General features: G+C 33.7%; 1 protein-coding gene and 1 long non-coding RNA gene across 3 annotated transcripts in view; one reads left to right on the top strand and one right to left on the bottom strand.

The window, feature by feature from the left end:
- The window catches only part of LOC125665638 (unconventional myosin-Id-like), a 70,338-nt gene that overhangs the window by 17,133 nt on the left and 29,356 nt on the right, over positions 1-23,849 (bottom strand). For both annotated transcript variants that reach the window (XM_048898389.2, XM_048898391.2), the window contains 9 exons: positions 22,032-22,257; positions 21,306-21,365; positions 20,704-20,849; positions 20,261-20,393; positions 19,680-19,846; positions 18,739-18,943; positions 12,506-12,627; positions 8,842-8,943; positions 6,912-7,056 (listed from right to left, as the gene is read on the bottom strand). In XM_048898389.2, the coding sequence (XP_048754346.1) occupies positions 6,912-7,056; positions 8,842-8,943; positions 12,506-12,627; positions 18,739-18,943; positions 19,680-19,846; positions 20,261-20,393; positions 20,704-20,849; positions 21,306-21,365; positions 22,032-22,257 (1,306 nt within the window). The remainder of the gene's footprint in view (positions 1-6,911; positions 7,057-8,841; positions 8,944-12,505; positions 12,628-18,738; positions 18,944-19,679; positions 19,847-20,260; positions 20,394-20,703; positions 20,850-21,305; positions 21,366-22,031; positions 22,258-23,849) is intronic.
- On the top strand, positions 14,962-17,833 carry LOC130051062 (uncharacterized). The gene is made up of 2 exons (XR_008799470.1): positions 14,962-15,081; positions 15,644-17,833. It is a non-coding gene; the product is annotated as an uncharacterized LOC130051062 (long non-coding RNA).

The following is a 23,849-nucleotide window of genomic DNA, read 5'->3' as shown; positions in this document are numbered from 1 at the left end:
ATAAACCATCAGAGTAGTGAACTCATTATAAACCATCAGAGTAGTGAACTCAAACACTCAGAGTAGTGAACTTATATAAACCATCAGAGTAGTAAACTCAAACCATCAGAATAGTGAACTCATTATAAACCATCAGAGTAGTGAACTCATATAAACCATCAGAATAGTGAACTCATAAAACCATCAGAGTAGTGAACTCAAACCATCAGAGTAGTGAACTCATATAAACCATCAGAGTAGTGAACTCAAACCATCAGAGTAGTGAACTCATGTAAACCAACAGAGTAGTGAACTCATAAAAGCATCAGAGTAGTAAACTCATGTAAACCATCAGAGTAGTGAACTTATCTAAACCATCAGAGTAGTGAACTCATAAAACCATCAGAGTAGTGAACTTATCTAAACCATCAGAGTAGTGAACTCAAACCATCAGAGTAGTTAACTTATATAAACCATCAGAGTAGTGAACTCAAACCATCAGAGTAGTGAACTCATTATAAACCATCAGAGTAGTGAACTCATATAAACCATCAGAATAGTGAACTCATAAAACCATCAGAGTAGTGAACTCAAACCATCAGAGTAGTGAACTCATATAAACCATCAGAGTAGTGAACTCAAACCATCAGAGTAGTGAACTCATGTAAACCAACAGAGTAGTGAACTCAAACCATCAGAGTAGTGAACTCATAAAACCATCAGAGTAGTGAACTTATATAAACCATCAGAGTAGTGAACTCATGTAAACCATCAGAGTAGTGAACTTATATAAACCAACAGAGTAGTGAACTCATAAAACCATCAGAGTAGTGAACTCCTATAAACCATCAGAGTAGTGAACTCATGTAAACCAACAGAGTAGTGAACTCATATAAACCATCAGAGTAGTGAACTTATATAAACCATCAGAGTAGTGAATTCAAACCATCAGAGTAGTGAACTCAAACCATCAGAGTAGTGAACTCATATAAACCATCAGAGTAGTGAACTCATATAAACCAACAGAGTAGTGAACTCATGTAAACCAACAGAGTAGTGAACTCATAAAACCATCAGAGTAGTGAACTCATATAAACCATCAGAGTAGTGAACTCAAACCATCAGAATAGTGAACTTATATAAACTATCAGAGTAGTGAACTTATATAAACCATCAGAGTAGTGAACTTATATAAACAATCAGAGTAGTGAACTCATTATAAACCATCAGAGTAGTGAACTCATTATAAACCATCAGAGTAGTGAACTCATATAAACCATCAGAGTAGTGAACTCAAACCATCAGAGTAGTGAACTCATAAAACCATCAGAGTAGTGAACTTATATAAACCATCAGAGTAGTGAACTCAAACCATCAGAGTAGTGAACTCATAAAACCATCAGAGTAGTGAACTTATATAAACCATCAGAGTAGTGAACTCATAAAACCATCAGAGTAGTGAACTTATATAAACCATCAGAGTAGTGAACTCATAAAACCATCAGAGTAGTGAACTTATATAAACCATCAGAGTAGTGAACTCAAACCATCAGAGTAGTGAACTCATAAAACCATCAGAGTAGTGAACTAATTATAAACCATCAGAGTATAATACAAACCATCTGCTATTTGCGATATTACTTTATTTCGTGATTTACCAGTGATAAACTTGTTTGCGGTGAGTAATTTTTGCGACGGAGATAATCAATGTATCTTAAACTGATACGAGAGACATTAAAGGACTGGTTCACAGCAAGAACATTCACAATGGTTCAGTTTGCTGCACTTTGTGTGAAAATTTCTTGCATGCAATTTACAGTATAAACTGGTTGTAAAGCATGGGGTCATAATTCCACTTCCAGATAATCGAGGTATTCAAGACTACTGCATTCATTTCGAGATAATCGATGTATTCAAGACTACCGTGTTCATTTCGAGATAATCACGGTATTCAAGATTACTGTGTTCATTTCGAGATAATTGCGTTATTCAAGACTGGTGAGTTTACTTCGAGATAATCAAGACATTCAAGACTACCGTGTTCATTTCGAGATAATCGTGGTATTCAAGATTACTGTGTTTGAGATACTGGGGTCCAATTTAATCATTTATGTAGTCAAATTTGTCAGGACTTCACATTTAATTCAAGATATTCAGGGTATTCTAAACATCAGAGATACCACAGGGACACTGTATGTCTATCATGTGTTTATTTAGAAGGTGATCCTTTCTTCTTACATATCTCTGGTAATCCTCATTCATTAAAAGCAACATTTCCAAAAATATCTTGAAATGAAAATAGTGCATGCTTTTAAACTGCAGTGAAGGATCTGAAGTATGTGGTGCATTTTAAACGTAACTTAAACAATCGACATTTTGATTCATAACAATGTATTTGATCAAAGATAATAAATATCTTTGAAATTTTTAACATAACTCCACATATATTCATGTTTGTATGAAAATGTCACATGACATAAGAGTACTGAGAATGCATACCTGCCCCCCCCCCCCCCTTCTTATTTCTATTTTTCAAACCCCCCTTCCATCGGCCCTCTTGCACGTTTTTTCGTGCATCTGAAAATTATGTTTTGCGTCAGGCATAGAATATAAAATCTTATCACCACAACAAAATTTGCTTTCCAGCACTAATGATAATATAATTATATATATTAAACTCAATGATAATGACAGTCTATAATACCATGTGTCAACACATTACACTAAAAAACCTGTTCTACAGAGCCTGCTTAAAATAAATCACTGGTTATAAGAAAGTGATTTTCATTCCCCATATAGAATGGTAATAATAAATTCATTTGATACGACGGTCGACTATAATACAGGTATCATGAAGAGAAATAGTTCATTCCTGGAAATTCACTGTATCCATTTTGTACTGTACTTATAAATAACTATATATCGTACATGTACTAATAAAAGCAATAAAATTCTCTAGCACAATATGCAAATTCTACTATATTCGCATGTAAAAAGCTAAAATACTTAATTAAGTGTGATTTATACATAGCAGAATTCGTTGAATAGATGTGTAGTACTAGTACTAGCCTAATGCTAACTACACTTGTACAATACAAAATACACAAAAGTTTGATGCCGCTTGATCATCCTCCAGACAACAAAAATTTATTAATTAGTGTCAAAAATCAGTTTTACAGAATAGGAGGTTATCCATCCTATAATCATCAAAACTTGAACATAAAAAGTCGATCACCACTACCCCCATTCCTGAGACAGTCCTTGCACAGGAAGACAGCTTGGTTTTAGTACATGTAAGTAATTTGCTATACAACTATAAGAAGCAGTCAAACTCTTATACTCAATAAACTGGATAATGTAAGTTTCTTCCATCCGTCCACTTCTCATACATGTGATAAATTCAACAATCGAGGCATAATTTAAGGGCGAGATCTTACTCAATGAAGAGGGAGACTTGGGGGTCTTGGGGTGAGATTTTAATCTTCATCATAACAACAAAGATTCTGAAGAATTTTCCATGTAATACTATTTGATGTATTTTTGCTTTGCTTGTTTTCCAACAACAACAAAACAGCCCTTCCTTTATAACTACGTAAAATGCAAAACAAGAATAAGTCATTGTCATATTATAAAACTATAATTATATATAATGTTAACATTAAAGTTAGATAATAGCAATATCTTAATGACTGTAGATGCACTTTAAAACTTAAGATTTTTTTGTGAGACCTTTATTTTCACAAGTGGCTAGGATACAATGATTTTATTAATTGACAAGACAGAACTTTCATAATCATTACTTATCTTCAGAATCTATAGTTTTTATATTCACAAGAAATAAATTGTGAATGACTAGTCTCATGAAATAATATGTTCTCATGATGAAAAATATGATTTACAATGATATATATAAAATCATGTGTTTGATAATATCACAAATCACACAGTCTTAACAGCTGAATTTCACTGAATGTGGATGAAGAGGCATAAAAGAAACACTTACAGTAATGATATAATTCCACCTTAATTGCTCTAAATGAAACAATCACCAAATGAACACATTTCATAAAAGTCTCTCCTAAAACTCATAATTTTCCTGAATTTTTCATTTATTCAACACACTATGCACTATCAAACATCTTTAAACTTGATCGATGCATATAATTAGAATTTATAAGCCAAATTAAACGTTTAACTTTGAAATTTTTACAGTTCTTATATTCTCACTATAGTACAAATATAAGCCTCTCAATACTACAAGCAAGTTTTAAAACCAGTGGGTGAAAAAAGGACTGATAAACCCAGTGATCACTGATCAATAGTCAGATGATGTCAGCTAGAGAGGAATGAAGGATAGATGTGCATGGAATGAAATTGCTTCAATATGAAGGACTGATATTACAAGTGAATAAAGGGATTGCTCACACACTTTTGCACAAATTGAGGATTGTGTAAAGACTGCAGTCAGAGTGGATAATTATTCAAATCTAAATAAATTCTCAAGCCAGTTTTCAGGTTGTCATTAACAGTATATTAAACTATTATCATTTAATTAAACCATTTTCACCTCGAAACACAAAAGAGTTCTATTGTGGTGGACAGACATTTTGAATGTTTGACATTTATCTAAATACACTCTTTGATTCTTGTTTTTTTTTTTAAGAAAGAAAATCATTCAAAATTTCATGCACCGGCCCCAGAATCATAAAGGATGCTGTGACAGTCGTTTGTAGTCAAGATTAAGTTCAGGATTCTAGATCTAATATATACTACCAATAACAAGTAAAAAATCCACCCAATAGCAGCTGCCCTCAACTAGATCTTTATATTTACATGTAACTATGCACATCACATAAAACACTAAATCATAATCCCAGTATATCATGTCCGTATCATAAGATTACTGCATTGTATCAACTATCAGAATTATAAACAGAAAAGTGTTAAAATTTAATTTATCCCATATTGAATACATTTTGAAGTTTGAAATAAAAATGAATTGAATGCGAACTTGAATTTCATCAGCCTGAACATAGAAGACAGAATTAAAGAGTATGAACTCTCTGAAAGAAATTTAAAAGTGCTGAGTGAACCTGATTTCAACAACAAATAAGTAGAACACCTGATCAAAACATTTCGTTCAGCATCGTAATAAAACAAGTAAATAAAATTGTGCATTTAAATATTTACTTGAATGTAAAGTATCCCCCACAGTTCCTGTGATAATTTCAAAACTGATAAATATTGTTTTTATTTAACAGTTGCAATGAAGTTTCCCGTTAGAGAGAGTGGGCAGATGTTAGTTTTATTTGTGTGAACACCAAGCCTCTAGCCTGCATGCTTATTTTACTTCTACAAATTCATACCTCAGACCTCTCCTAGTGATAACAAAATAAAGTTTGATGTTCAAAGCAACAATTATGATAAATATGTATATTTACAAATATACTGTGGTTTCATCATTTTCCATTGAATATTAATTTTTGATGTTTGAGTGTGCCAGACAAAGAAAGCAGATGATCAACAATTAAGTTACTACTTCTGATCATAAGCAGTGTTCCATATAACTGAATATTAACTAATCTGTATTGTCTCAACAGATCCGTGAAATTTGATGAAACCACAGCAGTGTGAAATAGATTCAACCACTAGCTGGAAACTAAAATGATCACAAAGCCATTTAGAATTAGTATATCTACTTAATTACATGATACATACCATTAAGCAGCATAATTTGGATTTTAACATAAACCAAAAAATTACAAAAACTCCACACAGTAGAGCATACCCCCTAGTGATTATTGTGTATAAACTTTCTCTTAAGAAATCCAATAGTGACCTTGACCTATGGATCCCAAAATCAATAAAGTTCTTCCTCTCTTGATAACAAAGCTACATGTGAAGTATGAAATCAATGGAGCAAAACATGTGGCCTTCAGAATGTCTACAAGCTTTTTCTAGGAAGTCCTGTAGTGACCTTGAACTTTGACCTCCAAATCAGAAGGGTTATCCATCTCTTGAGAAGAAAGCTATATGTTAAGTATTAAATCAATCAAGCAAACAAGATGTATTTATGAAACACTGATGCCCCCGGATTACAACAAAGTGGAACTATAAGACATTATAGTTTTTTTTTTAAAATTCCAAATACTAGGTCAATGGTCAATGTCAAGGTAAAAAGGTCAACAAATTTGGTATCGTTGGAAAGGCCTTCTCACAAATAATGCACATGCTTAATATAAAAAAAAACCCAGTACCTCTTAAGATTTGAAAGATATGGTTTTCTAGGACAAAGGTCAATGTAAAGGTCACCAGCTCAAAGATGTTGGTGTCGATAGGAAGGTCTTGCCAAAAGGAATACACATGCCAAATACGAAAGCTGTACCTCCTATGTTGTAAAAGATATGACCACGGTTAAAGTTTTTTTGTTGAAAAGGTCAAAAAATCTTGTATTGTTGAAAAGGTCTTCTCACAAGAAATGCACACTTTTAATATAAAAACCGTACCTCTCACAATTTGAAAAATATCACATATATTCAAATTTCCTAAAATTTGGTCAAAGGTCAATGTTAAGGTCACCAAGATTTTGGTGTTAATGGACAGGTCTTACCACAGGAGATACACATACCAAATTTGAAAGGTCCATGTCTTATGGTGTTAAAGATTGACCAAGGTTAAAATTTTTTTGCTACAGACAGACATATGAACAAGCCAAAAACTAGACCCCGATTCCAGGGGCATAAAAAAATTAGTTTACTTTGCAGATGGTTTGGGACCACATTTCCAATTTAAAATTAAAAAGAAAATCGAAATCTTTTCAAATTTTTCTTCCTACAATGTACATTTGATGCTGATAAATCTAGTCTTGTTGAATACTTAATTACAGGAAATATATCACAATGTCATGTACATTTACAAAAGAAGTTTCTTACCATTGCTAAATAGTTTCCATCCCATTTCCTTCGTGAGCCCCAATCTGACCTTCGACCTCCTAAGGCTGATGCAGCACAAACCTTTAACCTCAATATTGGCCATTCAGATTTGGGAACATCTTTCAGAATCATTCTTGCTCTCCATCTATAAAACAGCATAATTGTTCAGATATACATGCATTTCTATGTTACCCCTTTTTGCAGAGTTTCAATCTGTCATAGGGACAAGCTCATATGTAGGATGGTCATCCATAAATAACAAACATTAATCTGATCATCATTATGTCATCTGCTGTGTATAACAAACATTAATCTGATCACCGTGTCATCTGTTGTGTATAACAAACATTAATCTGATCACCGTGTCATCTGTTGTGTATAACAAACATTAATCTGATCATCACTATGTCATCTGTTGTGTATAACAAACATTAATCTGATCATCACTATGTCATCTGCTGTGTATAACAAACATTAATCTGATCACTGTGTCATCTGTTGTGTATAACAAACATTAATCTGATCATCATTATGTCATCTGTTGTGTATAACAAACATTAATCTGATCACTGTGTCATCTGTTGTGTATAACAAACATTAATCTGATCACTGTGTCATCTGTTGTGTATAACAAACATTAATCTGATCACTATGTCATCTGTTGTGTATAACAAACATTAATCTGATCACTGTGTCATCTGTTGTGTATAACAAACATTAATCTGATCACTGTGTCATCTGTTGTGTATAACAACAAACATTAATCTGATCACCGTGTCATCTGTTGTGTATAACAAACATTAATCTGATCACCATGTCATCTGTTGTGTATAACAAACATTAATCTGATCACTGTGTCATCTGTTGTGTATAACAAACATTAATCTGATCACTGTGTCATCTGTTGTGTATAACAAACATTACTATGTCATCTGTTGTGTATAACAAACATTAATCTGATCACTGTGTCATCTGTTGTGTATAACAACAAACATTAATCTGATCACTGTGTCATCTGTTGTGTATAACAAACATTACTATGTCATCTGTTATGTATAACAAACATTAATCTGATCACTGTGTCATCTGTTGTGTATAACAAACATTAATCTGATCACTATGTCATCTGTTGTGTATAACAAACATTAATCTGATTACTGTGTCATCTCTTGTGTATAACAAACATTAATCTGATCACTGTGTCATCTGTTGTGTATAACAACAAACATTAATCTGATCACTGTGTCATATGTTGTGTATAACAAACATTACTATGTCATCTGTTGTGTATAACAAACATTAATCTGATCACTGTGTCATCTGTTGTGTATAACAACAAACATTAATCTGATCACTGTGTCATCTGTTGTGTATAACAAACATTACTATGTCATCTGTTGTGTATAACAAACATTAATCTGATCACTGTGTCATCTGTTGTGTATAACAAACATTAATCTGATTACTGTGTCATCTTTTGTGTATAACAACAAACATTAATCTGATCACTGTGTCATCTGTTGTGTATAACAAACATTAATCTGATTACTGTGTCATCTGTTGTGTATAACAAACATTAATCTGATCACTGTGTCATCTGTTGTGTATAACAACAAACATTAATCTGATCACTGTGTCATCTGTTGTGTATAACAAACATTAATCTGATCACTGTGTCATCTGTTGTGTATAACAAACATTAATCTGATTACTGTGTCATCTGTTGTGTATAACAAACATTAATCTGATTACTGTGTCATCTGTTGTGTATAAGAAATCATTTGTTGTAACAACACACCCTATACAGAGTGTTGATCAGATGACAGTGGGTCTGTCATACACACAAAAAACACTGATCAAATTTCAATATGACCGCTACCATAGTGTTGATCCGATTACAATGATATGACATAAGGTACACTCTATTTACCGTCCATGTGTTCTCTTCAGCAGTTCCACCAAACTATGTAGTACAGAAGGGGGGCGTGGCCATTCAACATGTTTCCCGTAGTCCTTCATCTTTTTCACATTCCTGAAATTTACAATCACAGTGTGATTGATTGATTGTATAGTGTTTACCGTCTCTCGAGAATCTTTCACTCATATGGAGACGAGATTGATTGATTGAATATTGTTTACCGTCTCTCGAGAATCTTTCACTCATATGGAGACGAGATTGATTGATTGTATAGTATTTACCGTCTCTCGAGAATCTTTCACTCATATGGAGATGTCACCATTGCTGTTGAAGGGCTGCAAAATTTAGGCCTATGCTCGATGCTTACGACCTTTGAGCAGGGAGGGATCTTTATCATGCCACACCTGCTGTGACACGGTACTTAGGTTTTTGCGGTCTCATCCAAAGGATCGCCCCATTAAGTCGCCTCTTACAACAAACAAGGGGTACTGTGGACCTATTCTAACCCGGATTCCCCGGAACTTACAGTTTGAGTGTATCTAGTGTCACATCTGCAATATGTTTTCCTTCAATAAACTAAGAGTGGTCTCTGACACTTGTCGTTCTTTTTATAAAAGTCATTATTTACTACTTTATCGTGTTACCCATGCAATGAATTTAACAAGTGTTTTCATTTAGGCCTTGATTAGTATGTCAGGGTGTCAAGCCACTTTTGGTCTAAAAAATATAGGATTATAGGGAATTTTTTTTTGCAGTTTATAGGGCAAATATAGGGATTTTTACGGCAGATTTATAGGAATAAATAAATTAAAGAATTTGTATAAAAGTTCATTGTTTCTGCATAACAAGAGGCCCATAGGCCTTAACGGTCACCTGAATACTAGTGAAAAAGTATCACTACTTCCATGGGCAATGAAATCTAGAAAAAATTTCCTGTTCTGAATATCTAAGCTAAATTCTAATGTTCAGCAATAGTATAAACAAGATGTGTTCTTAAAACTTCACTGCCCTCAAAAGTGCATACACTGATGAAAGGCTTTAAATAATAGGTGTATTAACATTAAAATATCAAAAGATATGACTAATTTGGACTCATACTAAAGTCATAACCCTGGGTTATGAAATTCACCATTTTTTGTACATCCTTTTCTGCTATCTCTAAGTATGTATTTGGATTTTATACAGTATCAGAAAACTTACACATACATACTATATACTAAGTTTGGCCCCACGTCCTGCTCTATCCATTTAGCACTATATACCAAGTTTGGCCCTGCCCTGGGGTCAGAACCCCTACCCCGGAGATCATGAAATTTACAATTTATGTCCCCCTTGTTCCAAATATGCTTCATACCAAATATGAAAGAATTGGAATGATAGTTATCAAGAAGAAGTTAAAAATGTCTATTGTTCACACATTTAATAACTGACCATTTTGGCCCCACCCTGATACGAAAACCCCTACCCCTGGGATCATCAAATTTACAATTTTGGTAAAGGACTACCTTCTCTTTTTAAAGATCTATTTAGTGTCAAAATAGTATCAACCACACTGAAGAAGATGTTATTTATTAATAAGTGTTTTACACATAAACACTATATAAGAAGTTTGGCCCCGCCCTGGAGTCAGAACCCCTACCCCGGGGATCATGAAATTTACAGTTTTGGTAGGGGCCTTCCTGCTCTACATCACTATGCATTTAGTTTTTCTTACACATGTGCAGTTCTTGAGAATAAGATTTTTGAAAATTGGTCAATTTTGGGCAGTTTTTGCCCCACCCCTAGGGCCCCAGGGATGCTGGAGTCCTGAAATTTACAATTTATGTCCCCCTTGTCCCAATGATGCTTCATATCAAATTTGAAAAGAATTGGACTGGTAGTTATTAAGAAAAAGGTTAGAAATGTTCAATTGTTAACGCACGACAGACGACAACCAATTGCAATAGTCACCCGAGTTTACTCAGGTGACCTAAAAATCTAGCAAGCATAGTATCTTACTGGAGAAGAAATAATATCAAACATAAACAAAGACAAAATCCTTTCAGATGTGGACAGTTTTCCATCCAACAGACAGTTCTTATACAATCATCATACTAGTTATTCTCTTCATAACAATCTAATTAAATATCAATCTAGCATCAGCTTCTGGATTTTTTTCTTTTCCATCATTTTGGAAAACAGGACAGTCAATTTTTTTTTATATATAGGACTTTATAGGAATATTCATGACTTATAGGGAAAATATAGGAACCTTCAAGTTTATAGGAAAATATAGGAATAAATGGGGACTTGACACCCTGGTATGTACAGCTGTAATTCTGGAATTTCTTAATAAATTTAATTCTATAGTTAAATTTTTGATATTTTCATGAATTTGTTATAAAGAATTCACAAACAGGGTGACATCAGTTAATTTATCAATGATAATTTATCATTTTAAGGACAGGCTAGGAGTATTCCTCTACATGCATGGGACTCTGTGGACTGAGAGTCCACATTTTTATCATCTGGCCAAGTAAATAGTCTGCCCCCTTTTAAGTTTCAGTTTCTGAGCCAGCCTTCAATCTGAAAGCTTTCTGAGTAACACAGTGTCTTAACGGAGTGTCAAGGTGACTTTTCATGGTGTCACACGAAGTAAAGGTATTTTGTGGATACATGTACAATGTACAGTACATTTTTCTTGTGGATTTAATGTATAGTACATTTTTCTTGTAGATATAATTAAGATTACTTCCATTACGATCGCTATAAATATAATATCATCATTTTAGTTTTTCATTCAATTCTCAATTTGACATATTGCACTGGGGGTGTTGGACACTTGATACTATAATAACTAGGGATGTTAACTTTACTTGGTTAGCCTAGTCCAATACTCAGAGGCTTTAGTCGAGCGACAGTCGAGTACTCGTTCAAAAAACCCGGACTGGCAGGGTACAAGCATACCAGAGTATTCAGTGCATTTCACCATTTTTCCATCATGCGATCTTTTAAAGTGTGTCCATTAAACAGTGGATTCTGGAGGCATGCTTACAGACCGACATCCAAACTCAAATGATTTATTTGAACATGAACGAATTAAAACCGGTTTGACTTTACCCTTACATGATTTTTACTCACAAAAACACTGAAGTATTTAGAATTTATGAACATTTAGTAAAAAGTTAATTTTAATGAGGACTTGACTATGAATGATTTAATTAATCGATGATCGGTATGACCGAACAATAATCGAGTTCTTGAGTACTCATTGGCATCCCTCATTTTAACGAAAAATCGGATGGAAAGATACATTGAGTGACCGTATTTTAAGCTGTGACCCTTGAGTGACCAAGACTTAATTACACATTAATTACCTCCTCTGCGAATACTGCTAACAAGTTTGGGGCAACATCACTAAGTCGACATTTGACGCATAACAGTTTTTAAGAAAATCTTGTTTACATCAAGTAAAATGTCACCAAATCAAAATGAACATAAAATTTAATGTGTCAATTGCCAGACAGAATTAAAAGTAATCCTCATTTGAAACCAATGATGTGATTATAATACTGGCATGTTTGTAATTACATACGTCACAAAGTCCTTTATCACAATAGCGAATTACCTACATTTACTCCCGAGTTCATGTCATCAAGTCCATGAAATAAAGAAAGAAAATGAGGATATTACGAACCTAAACTTTTCTACAACATTCAGAATGTACTGCCTCATCTTGTATTTCTTGAAGCGGTTCATTATTAAGTATATGGCCCTCATTTTCTTTGCCCTCCTTCGAGCATTGGCTCCTCTCCACATCTACAACATAACACATATTGATTTTAAACAACGTTTTAGGTACAGTATATACGTTACATGATACATTATGGCTTTGGGCAGCACTGAAACCCACCCTGGAACCAAAACCCCTGGGGGATCATGAAATTTACAAAATTGGTAAAAAAGGACTACCTGCTCCTTCTTAATATATATTTAGTTTCAATTTAGTATCAAAAGGATTAAAGAAGAGATTATTTAAGTGTTTTGCACATTGACACCATATACCAAGTTTGGCCCACCCTGGAGTCAGAACCCCTACCCCGAGGATCATGAAATTTACAATGTTGAATAAGGCCTTCCTGCTACTGTACTCTTAATATGGCATATTTCAGAAGATTTTCAAGCAATTATGAACTTTGAACCCCAAGGATAGGGGTGAACAAATCAAGAACTACACTACATGATGATGCCATGCACATTAATTTGAGTATTTGTAGCCATGTCGGTTTTTCAAAATATTTCAAATATTCTTCCTACATACGTGTAATGATGAACTAATGCCCTAATGCATGTATATATGTGTGTGTGTTTATAGAAACTCTTTATATCATGATCACTGAGAGAAGATACAGTTCCCTTATCAAATTGATTTTCTTACCAAACAGTTGTGAATACAATAGTATTTAGGATGCCCCTCAACAAGCAGTTGCTAAGACAGTGCAGCACATACACAGATGGCATGTGCTTTACAAAGATAATCTTAAGAGTTTGTAATTCTGAAATTTTCCTAACAATCAGTTGTTAAGACTTTTCTGTACATAAACACCATTATGTTCTTTAAATACATTCTTGTAGTTCTTTTCTTAACAATCAGTTGTTAAAATGGTAGTATTTATTAATAAGATGCTTCTTAACAAACAGTTGTTAAGACATGTCTCTTAACGAACAGTTGTTAAGACATGTCCCTTAAACAATTGTTAAGACATGTCTCTTAACAAACAGTTGTTAAGACACATCCCTTAACAAACAGTTGTTAAGACATGTCCCTTAACAAACAATTGTTAAGACACGTCCCTTAACAAACAGTTGTTAAGACATGTCCCTTAACAAACAGTTGTTAGGATATGACCCTTAACAAATAGTTGTAAAAAAATTTTTGTACAGAAAAATTGGGTTCATGTGCAAATGAGTTGCTCAGACTTCCTTAACAATCAATTGTTAAGACCTCCCTGTACAAAGATGCTGTGTTCATTGTAATATTTGGAGTTTTCTTAAAAAAAACCAGTTGTTGAAATCTAAAGTTTTACCAGAATTGTAGCTTCTTAACAACCAGACAAGGGTTTTGATAAAATGGAATTGATCAAGTTAAAGTGGAATGTGTTACTTGGAACTTTGTGGCCCCAACCTGACTGAGGGATGATGGCATGAAAAATCTGAAACTACATTCATATGAGGATGTTTGTATATCAATTTTACAATCTGTACCCTAGAGATTTTAAAAGAGGTTCTTTAAACCCCCCTCCCCATTTCTTAATTATCTCCCCTTTGAAAGGCCAAGGGACATGTGGTTTTATAAGAATAAACTTAAATCCTCTTCACTCAAGAATGCTTTGTAGATGGTTTATTTAAAAATGGTTAAATATTAAGACGTTGAAAATATGAAAAGTTTAAGGCAAGACAAAAATTCACTGTCAGAATGAACTCTTGGCTGACGTGAGAAAACACGATCAGCTGATTTACAATTTACATGTATTTTACTTAAAACATATTCTGAATTAATGAAGCACATATATTCATAATCATGGAATATTCTAATTTCAATAAGTTCTTGCTCATATATGTACTTGTGGGAACAATATTTCAAGTGCAAGGGAAACAGTGACTTTGTAACAATTTCCTACCTCTCTTATGAACCGTAACATATTTAAGGAGGTACTCTACATCGTCATAATGGCTGACTTCCTTTTAAAACATGGAGGAAAATATAGATATCAGCAATATTAGTCTATTCATTTCAAAAATCATCTGACTAGCTCAGTAAGTTAGCACGTCAACTGCTGAACTGTAGATCGCGGGTTTGAGTCCAGCAGGGGTTTTAAATTTTTTTCTGGTTGCTTTCTACCAAAACTGCATTTTTTGACTAGATGAAGTAAATTTGAAAGTTTTCAATTTCATATCCTCAATGTACACATCTTCCACTTTTCATCCATATCAAATTTCTCTGGTGTAGCATACCTCCTTAAGAAATAAATTTCATTTTTGAATCTACAAATCAGGACACAAACAAGAATGCTTTACATCACCATATTTCATGAAACGTGTTACATGTATGCTATGCTTATGTTATAAACTGTGTAAACACGACAATTAATGGGAGTGGTGGAAAAGGTCATGAAAACAACTCATGCCGTTTACTGAAATGTGTACTTTTATCCAGAGATCATTAATCTGTATGCTGTACGTAACATGATATTGTCTGTTCTATTGCTTAAGGTAGCTCCATCCTCATATGACTTATCAATATTAATGGTTAAAAGTGGGAAAACTGTATTAATTTACACTCAATATAGTTCAATTTAATTAATAACCAAAGAAAATGTATATGTTGCCACCTTTTTAAAGATGTCAGACATACAAAAACAGAAGTATACATCAACATAAAAAAATCACACATTTTAGTTAAACAGAATAATAAAAATACATAAAAACTTGTTGAAATGACAAAATTTAAATATCAACAGTTTTAAAAAACTGATAATTCATAAATATGTATAGATTAATTGTGGATATTAGGTAAACCAATGTATAATAGACATCCAGTAGAGGAAATTTCAGCATAGGAGTTATTGCCCTTGACAAAATTATTTTAATCATAAATAATTGATTATCTATGGAAAATAAAAACTTTTTCAGTATTAATAGTTTACCAGATTTTTTTATTATATACAGTGAATAAAATTCCTCAGATAGATATATTTCTATCATGCGCAAAGTTTGATTTATTAAGATTTTTGCAAAAACCTATGACATCACATGAGGATCGATCTACCTTAAGTGCTAGGTAAACAGTATACCTACGTGTACCTGCATGTACACACTTACCACAAAGACAAAAAAAATTACTGTACTGTTGTACGATGAAAATTGCCACAAGTAATTTGAGATTAAAAAGGTATTGTTGTATGGGTAAATCAGTGTAGTTTCGAACATCGGTTAATTTCAACGGAAACAGAAAAGTACGGCACAATATTTTTACACAAGTGCTTAGACGAGGTTTGTATCATTATCTGGGACTGATGACAACTTTTCCTTGAATTTGTTTCCCACAGTACTTTTACGATTGTGTTTTGATGTAAGATATTACCATCTTCAGTACGCTTATTTCAAATCAGGAAACTCGAATAAAGACAACTCCAATGACCTTATTGCAAACATTTACAATGTACAGATAAAATTGAAACTATTTTAATTGTAATTGGCATTTCTTTAAGTTGCAGTTTCTTTTTTTTTTTTTTACAAGTTTATCATATTTCCCTCAAAATGAACTACAACTTAAGATTGGTCAAAATTTACCCCCGGTGTGTGTTTAGGATGTGGGTAAATTCCACAAAAGTAATCCAAACTATTCTCTCATCAATCTAAGTGGATTAATTTGATCTAGAATTAAACTCAAACACATAGCTGGACAATATCGTTTATAAATGACTGTTCATGTCTTTTTATACCCACAATTTCTAAAGAAAGTTTGGGTATATTGCTGTTACCACAGTCCGTCCGTCACACTTTCTTCTTCCTAAAACTCCCCCTTTTTTTTTTTACGCAGTAACAAATCAGTCTTTTGGAATATGATTGCTGGTGTCCTGTAGATGTGCAATAAGGTTACAGAATTTTCAATTTTACTTTGGTGTCAAAATGAGGGTAAAAGTAAAGAGATGTTTTTTCTAAAAGGAAAAAAATCTGTTTACCAAACTATTCATAATTCTTATTTACTCAATTATAGCCAAATCATTTGTTGGAAGATGATTGGTGGTCTTGTAGATGTGCAATAAGTTTTAGAATTGTCTTTTTTACCTTAAGGGGCAAATGCTGAACAAATACCTGGTGACAAATCTTTTCCACAGCCTTCTTACATCATACTCGTTAATCATTTCTTTAATTGACATAATTATGCAGTTTGGCTCTTATCAAAATGATTTTTGTATGTCTAACGGAACTCCTTGAAACGCCATGGTTTAGATTATCAATCCTGTGCGACAAATGGAATTGTGTACTATGCTTGTAAATGCTTTAGGGCTGTTCCAGATATGATCAAATGGGGGGGTCGGGCGGCAAATGATATTTTTTTGTGTGGGTGGTCGTATTTTTTCATATTTTAATTGGTCCGTGGTGGGACTGTTAAAAAAATATTTATTATGGGTAGTGGGTAGTTTCTATTGTTTTATTTTGTGCCACGTGGGTGTTGAGTTTTCAGAATATTTTTATTGTCGCTCTTGTCGTGTTGGTTACAAAACGTCGGAGGAAAAATTGAAAACGTGCTTTTGAAATGCTGCTTTCGAAATCGGAAATCGGAAGTAACATAGAACTATTCGAGTTGTCGCTCTTTGCAGCGCATAACTTTCCATTACGGCACTCTTTAAATTAGAGGCGCGTTTAGTAGGGTCCCTTTGGACGTGATGGCGGCGAACTCTGTTCTGTAGATTATTACAGTTTACAGTGCATCGATTTGGGAATATTTTGAAACCATTAGGTATTCCGTTTTCTAATAAAAATAGGCAAACCTTAGTTGATTTATACGAGGGTACCGATGCGTTATATTTATCAGTTGGTGTGATGGTGATATAGAGGCCTCGGGGCGCGGGCTCCATTAGAAGACGAATGATTCGTGGAAAAACATATCCATACCCATTTCATGATAATAGCATCGTTTGGACTCCCAATCTTTCCAACATTCCCGCCATAGATGCCTTTGATTGTTGATGTGACATCGTTTCTTCAGAACTACTGTGATACAATATCGCACAGGCATTACCGCGTCATTGACTAGAATGTTTGTCCCGAAAACCTCGCGAGATTTGTACCGTTTTCATTTTTAAAAATATTTTTGTGGTGGGTCTGGTTAGTTTTTTTTTTTTTTTATTAGATGGGTCATTGTAAAATGAGTTTATTAATTTGATGGGTCATGGGGTAATTTTTAATTTTTTTTTATGGGTGCTTGGTATATACAAAAGGTGCCTCCCCCCCCCCCCCCCCCCCCCCCCCCCATGTATTTATTTCTGGAATAGCCCTTAGTAAATTTTGTACTACAAAATTGCATATATTCAAGACATGATTGTCAGAAACAAAATAATCAATAATCTATATTAATTGTTAAATATAGCTAAATTTATGAAAAATTGTACATTTCTTGATGTAAATATTTTTTTGAATAGGGTTACTGCATTCCTCTCTCACATGCAGAAGGATTACCTCCCTAAAGCATATTCTTTTGGTAATAATTGCTATTTTTTTTCAAAGTTTTAATGACCACATTTTACACTGCAATTCACAATTCTCTACAGATGCACAAATTGACAAAGTTTGTTGATTCTAGGTCTCAAATCTACATGAGCTTAAAATAGTTATGATACATACATTTATGACCATATCATCTTAATTCAAGGTCACAGTGACTGTGCTGTAGGGTGCAACACAACTTCTACCTAAGATGGATTAACTGAACAAGTTTGAGGATTCTAAGCTAAATAATTGTCCATTTATGAGCAATACAGGGTATTGCCATATTTGGCCATATTGTTTTCATAAAAGGTCACTGGTCTGACTTTACAGTGTGAATCACTTTCTCCCCAAGATGACGTAATTTGAGTGCCTAGTGTTTCACAAATATCTCATTTAACCGATCTTAGCAGCACTCGCTGTTCAGGATACATATCCTTAGGCATCACTAAATTTTGAGTTTTCAAAGTGGTTCTGTTAATTATACATGTATAAGGATGAGTTTTTTCCCCTGATCAGCTGTTTGATACAAGACATGCCTTTAAATTTTGCAGGTAAACAAATAATTAGTCTGTTACTGGTTCCATATATATCCATCTTTTGAATTTAATTTACTAGTAAATACATTTGTGTATGTTCAATTTTCATGTGCCATACCTTTTGTAAATACAGCACAATAGTTGGGATTTTTCGTGACCGCGTCTCCTCGATGGAGAAGAGCGTCTGAGGAGAGCGGATAAAGACCTTGGATTTGCCGTACTTGACGTCTCCTTCATGGCCCAGGGACCGCAGGATTTTCTTACATCCATCGATGTCTGACCCCTCAAACACAGGCCAGGTGAAGGCAGTGGTACATTTATACCTGTAGATAAACTTTGTAATAAAACACCACTTATTGTATAAGACTGATGGTGGATACATCGATAGGTACCATTTTCAAAACTAGTCCTTGTTCTCTGCGGGAGGGTGGAGGGGAGGGTCATTTCACGTGTGTACCCTTCCCTATATCATCACATACAAAGCTCTTTTATTATACATCAATTTATTAGCTGGTCACATTTGATAGTAGTAATAAAGCTGGTTACATTTTATAGTAGTAATAAATGGTAGTGTAAAATGTAAAAGTAATGCAAGGTTGGACTGAGGAAATGACCTCATGTACTGAATATACTAAAGAGTAAACTGTGAAATGTAGATGTGAACATTTGATGTGAATTGTAGATGTGAATTGTACATGTGAATTGTAGATGTGAACATTTGATGTGAATTGTAGATGTGAACATTTGATGTGAATTGTAGATGTGAACTTTTGATGTGAATTGTAGATGTGAACAATTAATGTGAATTGTAGATGTGAACAATTGATGTGAATTGTAGATGTGAATTGTACATGTGAATTGTAGATGTGAACTTTTGATGTGAATTGTAGATGTGAACATTTGATGTGAATTGTAGATGTGAACATTTGATGTGAATTGTTGATGTAAATTGTAGATGTGAACATTTGATGTGAATTGTAGATGTGAACATTTGATGTGAATTGTAGATGTGAATTGTAGATGTGAACATTTGATGTGAATTGTAGATGGGCTTGTTACCTTTGGAGGAACCTGACGTAGCTGATTCTGAAGGCGAAGCCAGCTCTCCTCACCCGCACGTTTTCCATCAGACCCAGGTACATAACTTGATGTCTCACTCGCTCATCATTGAACGCACTCGGAGATTTAATTTCATTGGGCTTAATGCACCGCACATAATGGGGCTCCTGTTGAAAGTAACAAAAGTAAATATTTTTCGTACTACTATGTGTATGCCCTCCTTCTTGAGCTAAGTAATACAATTGTACCCAGACAAATGGCTGGGTGATACAACTGTACTCAGACAAAACGCTAGCTGATACAACTGTACTCAGACAAAAGGCTAGGTAATACAACTGTACTCAGACAAAAGTCTAGCTAATACAACTGTACTCAGACAAAAGGCTAGGTGATACAACTGTACTCAAGACAAATGGATGGAAGGATGCTGCCATAGTGACCTCTATGTAAAAAATACTTTGCATACCACACTATAAAACAATCGAATGCAAGAAAAAAAACCCCATTCAAATATTTTTTTTTATCACAAAACTAAAATGGAATAATGATGTCAGGCATGAATTTGGCATAAATGTACCTACTTTTGTGGCTAAGATGTCCACCAGAGCTATGATGGAGTTTTTGAAGTTGGTGCCAGCTGTGATTGGCCTTTTTGTGGTTTCTGTTATGTGTTGGGCTCCCTCAGGCCACATCAACTTAAAGATGTCTTCATCACTAAAACATAAAAACCAAGATTCACTTCATCAATATAAAACCATAAAAACCAAGTATTCACTTCATCAATTTAAAACCATAAAAACCAAATTCAACCTAAAGATGTCTTCACCACTTAAAAAAATAAAAACCGAGTATTAACTTCTGACATTAAAACCAAGTATTCAATCAAAGAAAGATAACTCCTGTACAAAGTTCTTTTTTCCCCACTTTCAACACCCTCATTAAGTTTTGTTCAGTTAACCCAAACCCGTCCCAAATACGACAAGAAAATCAGCAAATTCAAAATCAAAAGAACAGAAGATTTAACCTGTTATATAAGAGTCTTTTAAAATCCTGGAATAATGTGTCTCTGTTTTTATCAATGAATCCCGGCACCTGGTACGTCACCTGCCCTGCATAGTGTTTAATCCGGAAGTCACAAGCATGCTGTAAAGTCTTGTCCGAAGGGTCCAGCTACAAAACAGCATCATATCATAATACTGCTCCAATTCTTCAGGAAATGAAATAAAAACGATCACAATGACTTCTTAATACATGGAAAAGATGTCCCCAGGTGCTGTCATCTTACTTTGCATTAAAATTTAAAATAAAACTTCAATACATACAATCATGTAAATATCACTCAATAAAAGTGTTAATTCATAGCAGTTCCAAGTCATCTGTAACCTGAACTTGTGCTAAATTTTGGACATGCTAAAATATGTATAATCGTACAGTAATGATATTTTACAAACTGTCCATTTATAGGTATTGACATGGGAATGAGAAATTCTGATTAGAAGTCTCCAATATCTCCCACTTCTATACATCTCTGGATGTTTTGTTTCACTTACAGATCTACAGGTAAAATGGTCGTGCTTCGCTAACTTACAGATCTACCGGTAAAATGGTCGTGCTTCGCCAACTTACAGATCTACAGGTAAAATGGTCATGCTTCGCTAACTTCTGTGCCATGGCCGTTAAAAACATCTACAAGACAGAAATTGACACCAATCGAAAATGTTTATATTGCAAATTATAGTCGATTTCATTATATTTAGGTTTTTATTATAACTTCATGAGATTGGCTGTCAAAATAAATCATTTCTTGTTATTTAACGAGTATTATTACTTACATACTGTATGTAGTAAATTATCAAAAATTTGTAAAAACCTCTTCTTGCATACACATGTAACATTCATACATGTATGCAACAACCTAGTACATGTGAATATATTTTTTATTGATAAAAGTATTGTGAAAATCTCCTGTGTATAGTGCATGTATTATAATAGATAGAAGTATTGTGAAAATCTCTTGTATACACAGCATGTGAAACACACTTTCATTTTCCTGCGTTGTAACATGCTTAATCAATAAATGTTCCGACTTTCCCCGACGAAGTACTGTACATTCCTAAATATGCGCGAGGAATTTAATTGCAAAATTTCACTAGAAGCATCACTCTTGAAATAAAATTACTTTTATTTTTCTGTTGTTAAAATACAATGTAAGAACTCTTGATTAACAGACCAAATACCAATTTAAGTTCATGCGATTTGATGTTTACGAATCATTTTGTCATATTTTAGTACTCGCGTAAAAAAAAAAGGATTCTACAGTAAATTATTGTGAAGCTTTACAAGTCTCCTGACCTCGTCTGTGACCTTTCCCACACTAAGACACGCCTCATCCAGGATGGCCAGAACTCCCTTGTGTTGTGCCTCGATGAGGTCCACGATGATTTTGTTGTTGAAGTAATCGATGTGCTGCCATTCTATGCCCTCCCTCTGATATTCCTCTTGTTCTTGTTTCAGAACGAGTTCTATAAATAGCTGCTGGAGTTTTTCATTGCAGTAGTTGATACAAAGTTGTTCAAAACTAAAAAGCACAACAAAATATACAATGTAGAATAATGTAGAATAATGATGTTGTAATCAGTATATTGGTCAAATATAACAAATATTATTAAAGAATGAAAGTAATTTTTACTTGTTTTATACGATACAAAGTAAGTTGGGGCAGACCGCGAAGAGGTTTATAAAACTGTGTAAACTGTCCAAACTTACTTAATATCGTATAAAACAAATAAGAACTTCATTCCTTATAATTTAATTTAGTCAACCACATTTGATATTATTTGACGGATAATTCTGAAGAAAATATCAATTTTATATGACTAGGACCAACATCGCCATAACAACAAAATGGAAACTGAACGACCAAACGTATTGTGACTTCATTCCTATAACATCATATAGCGGGACTGAACGGCAACTTTGATTATATGATATAAAGAATGTTGATAAAGTGAAATGAACCAATTAAATTGTGTGTAACAAGTAAAATCAAATCATTCCCCTAAGAAAAGAAAATATTAAAATAAATTTTATTGGATATAACAAACTGTTTTTCGATGGTCCTGGAAGATCCCTATATCCAAGTTTTATTGTAATTGGTATTAATGTGTGTGTATAGTTGAACTATTATGGGCTATATGTGGTCACTAGGGGTCGCTGTGCACAAAGCTCAAGCTTTAAATGGAATTCACTGACCTTATTGTAATTGGTATTAATGTGTGTGTATAGTTGAACTATTATGGGCTATATGTGGTCACTAGGGGTCGCTGTGCACAAAGCTCAAGCTTTAAATGGAATTCACTGACCTTATTGTAATTGGTATTAATGTGTGTGTATAGTTGAACTATTATGGACTATATGTAGTCACTAGGGAGCGCTGTGCACAAAGCTCAAGCTTTAAAAATGGAATTCACTGACCTTGTACAGTTAAAGACATTTACAGTGAAGTGTGCTAAATTCTGATTGGATGATTTTAAAATCACCATAACTTTCTAATAGGTGAAGGAAACACCATGGAATTTATACTGTATGTATATGCTAGGAATGCCTGTTGAATGACATCTACAAACTAAGAAGCTATAACTTTCTCTGATAAAACTAAAATAAAATGAAATTTTCACTGCAGCTAGATTTAATTAACCTCATTCATAACAGTTATTGACGTTTTAGTATTATCCAACCAAAATGAAGCACACATACATGTGCAGGTTGGTGATTTTAACCATATTGCCAATCAATTTAGAGTCTCAAGATATATACCTACGATATCTAAAATTTCAAACAATTTCATGGAAAAATGAAAAAAATTATTAGACTGATTCCAAAGTCAATTTACCAAAAATGTAATCCATTTGCATGCACATGCATGTATGTTCAGACTAAACCACATTCATTCTGCTCATCTATACAGATGCTGTACTATTATCCTAAAATGTTTCATTTTAATGGCCGCCTTGTGTAGATTCTGAGAACAGTCATGGACAAAAAAGTGCCAGAGAAAAATAATAATTAGAAAGAGAGCAAAAAAATATGTTCCCCAACTTTATTTGTTAACGGGAAACATTATAAATGTTATACCAATGGCATGTTGTATGAAAACATTGATGCAAGAAT

The sequence above is a fragment of the Ostrea edulis genome, chromosome 10 (genome assembly GCF_947568905.1).
Source record: "Ostrea edulis chromosome 10, xbOstEdul1.1, whole genome shotgun sequence".
Lineage (NCBI taxonomy): Eukaryota > Metazoa > Mollusca > Bivalvia > Ostreida > Ostreidae > Ostrea > Ostrea edulis.
Note: the sequence above shows the minus strand (reverse complement) of the source record. Positions and strands in the feature narration are given on the sequence as shown.